The sequence below is a fragment of the Ptychodera flava genome, chromosome 9 (genome assembly GCF_041260155.1).
Source record: "Ptychodera flava strain L36383 chromosome 9, AS_Pfla_20210202, whole genome shotgun sequence".
NCBI classification, from domain to species: Eukaryota; Metazoa; Hemichordata; class Enteropneusta; family Ptychoderidae; genus Ptychodera; species Ptychodera flava.
In genome coordinates, this window is record NC_091936.1 from 25319484 (window position 1) to 25327470 (window position 7987).

General features: G+C 37.1%; 1 protein-coding gene across 1 annotated transcript in view; it reads left to right on the forward strand.

Moving 5' to 3' along the window:
* The first annotated feature begins 2636 nt into the window (after positions 1 to 2636).
* Positions 2637 to 7987, forward strand: part of LOC139139636 (putative ankyrin repeat protein RF_0381) — a 45185-nt gene continuing 39834 nt past the window's right edge. The window contains exons 1-6 of the mRNA XM_070708506.1: positions 2637 to 3602; positions 4612 to 4658; positions 6123 to 6208; positions 7155 to 7241; positions 7566 to 7661; positions 7933 to 7987. The exon at positions 7933 to 7987 is cut by the window's right edge and continues 41 nt beyond it. Of these exons, the coding sequence (XP_070564607.1) occupies positions 6158 to 6208; positions 7155 to 7241; positions 7566 to 7661; positions 7933 to 7987 (289 nt within the window). The 5' untranslated portion in view covers positions 2637 to 3602; positions 4612 to 4658; positions 6123 to 6157. The remainder of the gene's footprint in view (positions 3603 to 4611; positions 4659 to 6122; positions 6209 to 7154; positions 7242 to 7565; positions 7662 to 7932) is intronic.

A 7987-nucleotide genomic window follows, 5' to 3' on the forward strand; every position in this document is an offset into this window, starting at 1 on the left:
ATATATATATATATATATATATATATATATATATATATATAAATCCGTGGCAAAACGCGTCCAACAGTAATTCCTTTTTGATACAAAGAGATGAAAACAAGAAAACTGCTATCGTATACTGTTTTTCGGCATTTGTTGAAGAAGTGAAAAGTACATGTAAGTGCCTTTTCCGTATTTTGCTTTTCTCTCCTGTATACGTATTAACGAAACAGGGAACCCTACTTTATACAGAGTAGTCTAAGTGCGTCCATTCATTTTACGAATTTTAAAACATAACGCAAAATTGACAGTGCAGAGATATTTTGGCTTCTTTTTACAATGCGCGTTCTCATTGGGGCGTAAATTATCAACTCAAGAGTTAGTTATATAACATGGACCAGTTTGTTATTGTTCATAGTGGGTAGGTTTGTGCATAATTATTAATAGTTTCGATGAATTTCTTTTATAATTACGTCGATTTTCCATGGCAACCTTTCTTGGAAGCTCTGATTATGTTTTGCCAAAGAAAAGCGCCCTCTTAAGGAAATTATTGGAAAATGCACTATTTCTAATTTGTCCGAAAAAATTTCATTTTTGTGAAGATATACAGGCAATATTTATACTTTATAATACATACTTAATATACAGCCACGCTGTACAGTTTAATCATATTTTAATGACAAAGGGGCATTAAATAGCAGAAAATATAGGAGGAATTGTAAAGTTACGATCAGTCCCTCGAACTCAAAACCGAATCCAAAACCGAATGTAAGTTCAGTGTCGAATAAAATCACTACTTCCTATGATTGTCTGCATCGCTTTTGGTAGGAAACTTTGCGCGAGTTCTTCCATCTGGCCACATGTAACTTAGTTTAAGTCAGATTAAGGAAATGGCCGCAGTCAAAATAAACGGGAGGGTATCAACACAAACCTAAATCATTTTACTGATTCTATTTGCCACAATTCCTGTAACTCAGAGCGAATTGCTTTCGGTAGAACATTTCGACTGAATCACTCAGCCTTCATCAGCTGTTGTGTCATTCTGAAGAGTGTCATGACGTAACAGGTCCACTGATTCAGTCGAAATATTGTACCGAGAGCAATTCGCTCTGAGTTAAGGAATTACGGCCAATAGAATATGATTCTAGAGCAAAGAAACAATATTTTAGTTGTATTTTACTGATTGATACATTTCATTGTTTGCACTGTCAAGTGTGACAACTGTTGGTATAAGCATTTGCTGCGAAGGTAGCCGTATACGACAACTGAATCAGAGCTTCCAAGAAAGGTTCCCATAGCAATTTAACATTATTATAAAAGAAATACATCAAAACTATAAATAATTATGCACACACCTACCCATTATGAACAATAACAAACTGGTCCACGTTATATAACAAACTCTTGAGTTGATAAATTACGCCCCCATGAGAACGCGCATTATAAAAAGAAGCAAAAATATCCCTGAGACTGTCAATTTTGCGTTTTGTTGTAAAATTCGTAAAATGAATGGACGCACTTAGACCACTCTGTAGAAAGTAGGGCTCCCTGTTTCGTTTATACGTATACAGGAGAGAAAAGCAAAAACATGAAAAGGGAGCTTACATGTACTTTTCACTTCTTCAACAAAAGCTGAAAAACAGTATATGATAGCAGTTTTCTTGTTTTCCTTTCTTTGTATCAAAAAGGAATAACTGTTGGACGCGTTTTGCCACGGATTATATATATATATATATATATATATATATATATATATATATATATATATATATCGTTCGCCCAGTTAAAGCGATGAAATTCGTTTCTTCGCTTCGATGTAGTGTGTATGTGCGATGTATGATAGTGAGCATGCGTGCGTGAGTGCTTCACGAACTCTACAACGTGTTGAGCGGTATCTCAGTCAGAAAAATGTAACAACTTAGCCGGCTATTGAACCACTCTTTTTTGGGAGTGGAGATTTAGCCGACTGGTTCTGTCTCTGGCCTCTCAGCTAGGCGACTGATGCCGTATGTTGTGGGTTCGAATCCGATTGAAAACTATCCGTATATATATATAAATGTAACTTAACATATTATTTTGTTTATTCTATGTGTTTCTTTTCTGTAGTCCTAGTTCTTGGCTATGTTAACCCTTGAGGGAATAACGTCAACAAAGTTATTATTGTTATACACTGCCGTCACCATGACACCCAATGGCACACAAACCTCTGTGACGTAATTAGGACACACATTATGAAAACGAGACAGGGGCTTCCCCGGGCCCGCGTCGAACTTTTCTTATATTTCGTGTCTACTGTAAATTCAGTGGTTGAAGTGATAAATTTTGAGCAATTTAAATGCCGATCGATCCAGAAACGTGACTCTACATGAAAATTAAAGTAACAGACGAATTTCGGCTGGCTGCATTGCCAAAGGTGTCCACCAAATTAGCCAAAAACTCCTGATCAGAGAGAAACATACAGTTGTCGCCAGCCGGTTCAGAGAATTAAGCTCGAAACGAAAGAATTTTGTCGTCGACCCAATGAAGGCTATCATCAGGACGCGGTTGTAATACCTCGCGTGCTTATGCTTCAGCAACGAAACATTGAAAACAAGTCCTACAAAACTAAGCCAAAGGTTCTCCGGACGACATTATAATATATATTGACAAGCCGGAAGGTCCAACATTCTTCAGAGTTGTGTGTGCATTATTGGCACTGTGTATCGACATCAAAATGGCGGCGTCGACATTCACAGCTGCTGTAGATCTCGAAACTGAATTGGCATCTACACCGGAAAAGGTAAATTATGCTAAAATCTGTCGTCTCATCATAGATGGGGGAACCAAAGTAGTGAGGGCTCAGTTTGACAGGATTCATCCGCCGAGCACGTTAGCTGGAGTGCTACGTTCTAACCTATCGGCTCTTCAGACATTGCGAACTAGAAAAGTCATAAACAGTCGACAATGGAGCCTACTGTATCCCTCCGGTTCAACTTCCGTATTGAAGTCTGAAAATTTCGACATTACTCTTCTCATGGTACTGTTACGAAACATATGTGGTCTTAAAGCTCCCAACCAAAATGTGTGGATCAGACCAAAATCTACTGATCTCAGTCTTGAAGCTGACCTTACAAGGATAAGGGAATTTCGTAACGTACTTCAACATAGCCAAAGTACGTCATTGAACGATGCCGACTTTGAAATCATGTGGCGTGACATCAGTACCGTCCTTGTGCGCCTCGGTGCTACACAAAACAGCGTCGATGAATTGAAATCTGCGGGTGTGGACCCTACTGAGACACAGAAATATGAGCTGATCTTACAGGAGTGGGAGAAATCAGATGCTGATTTCAAAGAATGCATGGCTCGAATTGAACATAGTCAAACTGAACAGAAAGAGAAACTAGTCCAGGTCACAAATCGCCTTGATAAACAGGGAGGTCGACTTGGTCAAATAAAAAAAGGGCAGCGCGAACAAACTGAAACACTTGGTGACATTAAAGACGAACAAGTCAGACAGGGTGAAACACTTCATAAAATGAAAGCTGGCCAGGGTGAACAGAGCGGCAAACTAAATGAGATCAAAGATGGGCAACGTAAACTAAGTGGTAAAATTGACAAAGTATTGCATCACGATAGTCGAGGTGAGTTACATGTGTTCTCTACAGTTACGCTTTGTTCGAAATAGAATTATACAGCTTGAGTTCAATGACGCCTGCAGTGCAAATATCTACACGCAAACACATACACAACACGTGCACAAGTACTCAATCGAAATGGTTGATACATGGCTGAACTAATGAAGATTATGAATTTGTTTCCAAATCGTAAGAATTGATTATCATATGGCTGATGGCAGGTTTTACAAGACAGGAATGACATAGCAGTTACAATGTGTCGCATGTTGAAAAATTAAGAAGGCCAAAATGCTTTCTTTCTTGACGTATGCGACTAGGATCCTCGACGTCATGGAGTCAAGCGTAGCCATTATGGCCGCAAAAAAGCTACTTATTGCCATGGTTAGGAATATTGTATGCATAGAGAATGTGATTTGACATGAGGTCTCCGCAACAGTTCATGTGCAATACAAGACTGACCCTTTACAGTAACAACTAAGATCTAGCTTAGCGAAGAGACGCATCACAATCTCTGGGCATAAACAACAAGCAAGTTTGCAAGCATATTGCTCACATTACAAGACATTTATGTAGTCATGATAGTTATATTTCTGTAAGCGCCAATCAAAAGATCTCATATCTTAAAGGACAAGAATAACTGACCGATGACAATATTATTCTGTATTGACCCCTTTGCAGACACATTGTGTCAAATTACGTTTGAACGATAATGGCACATTACTAGTAATTGTCCAAACGAAAAGCTTGTGTGAAAGAGATCAATTACAGAACTAATTTGAAAGGGACAGCGAATCATCATAAAAAGGTCTGGTATGAAAAATTTTCGCATTAATATGAAGGAGTTACCGAAGGACATTTTATTTGCATTGTAGATTTTTGATATTTCAACGCTTTTGCTGCTGTCTCTTATGTGGTGTTTTCAAAATGATCCCACTGTAAACTTTAGAATTAAATGTCACAGGTTTTTAAAATTTTGACTGGTGCGATCATTTCAATCTACCGTGTACTTTTTCAGCCATACGTACTGAAGAAGACAATTGGAAGTCGCGGATAGGGAAAATAGTAAGTTGAAATTTCCTGCGAAACATTTAATTCCTGTGGTCGCAAACGTATTTAATTGATAGATATAGGTTCAACAGATGTTTAAGCCATATCGTTAAGATTACATTGAAACAAAAATGTGACAGAGATAATTGTACAGTGTTAACTGAGATCTAAACTGCTCTTGTCTTAAACTTTGATGACAGACTGTTGTATAGCACTGAAGCAAGATGCATATTATTATGTAGGAATATTTTATTCGAAATAGTTGCGAAAATTATGGATCAATATAAAAATAGGGAAATACTATTATAGTAATGTACTTATCCAGAAACGTTCTAGGCAAATTGTACACAGGCTGACTGTGCAACGTCCTTTATAAACTTGATATTTCTTAGTTTTAATCGCCACGATTCTCTAATATTTGCATTTAGTCTAATTTTGCCTAATAGAACTCTAATTTCTACAGAAGAAATATTCATTCCAAAATTTTAGAAGTGCTAGTTTGAGATTCAAACTTTCGCAGGGAAGTTCACTCAGGCTGCATGGATATTTGGCGTGTAATCATTTCTTCAAATTTTGTTGCTGAGACAAAATTTCAACATTGACAACCTTTTTGGCGCTTTCGATTTGCACGATCACGATTATGATATCTGTGACATCATTACCGAAATTGACCAGATAAACAAAACTGGCTATCACAACCATGGTTTAAGTTGACATGGCGATGTAGTGTATTAACTAAAATAGATATGTACTGTATTATCTAGGCAAGCTTTTGTATGTGACCCTGACCAGAGGCCAATAAAGATCAGGACTTGGTTGAGAGCCAATATGGCGACGACATGTGTTAAATCTGAGTGTTGTCTTTAAATCTGGTTTATTCACTGTCTTGAAACAAGAGAATTGTACAGGCGCCCCAGTGTTGAGGCATTTCTACATGGCCGTAGATAGCCTAGTGTTTGGTTATGCTTAGCTAGGATACTCATATCGTTATAGTTTATTGGTACATGTTTTCATCAAACGTACGCTGTTTGTAATCACTGTATAGTTTATTGTACCTTACTGCACTCTCCGATACTCGATGGTGCCTATTACTATTAAACAAGTTAACAATTGACATTTTCCCCTATTTATTCTGTGTTAAATGTAGCAGAGCCGATTACACTAACAACCCCTGTGTTGTCCGCCATCTTCTAGTCATACTAACGCCCTTCGGCATGATTGTTGTGATTGTCAATCATGATTATTTTGGGGCGTATTTGAACGCACGATCATGGTCGTACATGCGCTCGCGGAGCGCCCGCAAACAGTTAAATCTTTGAATCCACAGGACTATGCAATGAGTAGACCACACTGAGTACAGACAGAAAATCACATTTTGTGTACTATCGTCTGACACCCGTAGTATTCAAAAAGTCGCAGTTAAAGTTAAAAGTTGGTCATCTTATCGTTGTTAGTAACGTATTGCCGATATTCTTGCAGAATTTCAACAAGCTGTATTGAACCGAGACATACAAATGGTGAAATATTTTCTTCACCAAGGCGTAAATAAAAAGCAAATCAATATTGTAAGTATTTGAAAATTTTATTTCAAGCTTCTTAACAAAATAGCAGTTTTAGGTAATTAATTATTTATACCTCACGGTTTCATAATGCTATGCTAAAATCAGTCTTTAGATGGATTACGAAAACATTAGTCAATATTCGGATAACGATTGGAACTAATTTGGGATAATTTGATCTTCATATTTTTCAAATTTCTCAAAAGTGTTAGGTGCCCTACACCTGAACGTTGCAATATTACAAATTACTCATAAAAAACAAGTGTATAACTTAAAATAGAAGCAGATGAGTTTACATTGGCAGACTAAATCGACATTACTTCACCATCCAGTTATCCCAAATTAGTTCCAATCGTGTTTCGGGTAATATTTGTGCTATAATACGTAACAGTTGGTCAATTTTTCTTGCGTATTAACCGCATGCATACAAAACATATTATCAGCTTTACACACATGTTTATATTAAATTATGATAAAAACCCAAGGAATTTCATAAACCGTGTTTTTATTTGATGTCCTGATTTTTAATGTTCTCTTAAACTGCGTGCAGTCGCGGTTCATGCAGACGTTTGCTCCTGATGTATTCATTTACCTATTAAGCCTATTAAGTTCCCGCCTAGGGTTCCCCAGCTGTTGCCGACAGCGTTAAACTTCAGTAGATTTCCATGGTAAATATCTACCACCATTAACTGTTGTGGACAATCGCAGGCGTTGTTATTTCGAATGGACGTTTACTGCTAAAACCCATTAACAGATAAGTACATATCAGATAAATTCAAAAAAGACCGAACCGAACTGGACTGAAGGCTGAAAATAATGACGCGAAAAGGAGTGACTGAACTGGATTAATGATGAAACGGAGTTATCCATTAAACGTTTATAGAACTGTCCTGCCATGTTCCCAATATGTTCCGTATTCATTTTTTACAAAATTTTGCTGCTATTATTACAGGCATTAATAAAAGCAGTCGAGGACGGTTATCCTGAACTAATACAGTTACTACTCGATTCCGGAGGCGATCCTGACACGAGAACTGATGTAAGAATATCTTCCAGTCATTGTTCATGTTTTTTCAAACGTTTTGTTTTAAAAGTCTGGAAAGTGGTTGTTACTTCAAATTTAATTAAAGTGAAGACAATTTTTTTATACAATAGCCATGATGTTGTCCGAGCTATATGTATATAGGCCTAAGAGTACATTCAATGTGCATAAACTCTTCCTTTTTTCATTTTTTTATACTCCATGCCATTAGGATTCTATTAAGCCGCTGGAAAAACATTTTTGTTTTTCTTTGACTTGCTGGTGCCATGACCATCTTTTGTATGTATGACAAACATATGCTTACTTGTCCTCTGTTGACAGGACAATGAACGGTTATTACAACTTGCGTTCGAAGGAAATGTAGAAATTCTGCAGTTATTGATCGATGCGGGAGCATCCATAGATGCCTTTTGCAGTGTAAGTGTCATTCGTCACCTTCCATAGATTGGGATTCATCTAATTGTCATGTAAATTTCGCATTTTGTAGACCATCGAATGTCTCACACCTGCAGGTTAACGTGAGCATATCATTCTCCCCAGTATAGCCGGGAAGGACAATACTCATTTAATTTTTTCCAGAAGAATAGTAAAGACATATGGTTTGTTGAAAACTATTCTTGAGTGCTTTACTCAGCACAAAATATGTAAAATCCAAATAAAACATATTCTGACTTTTCGTTTTAAACAGCAATCTGGAGTATTACATTATACATATTTTACAAAAGACGAAGATGCCATCAGAG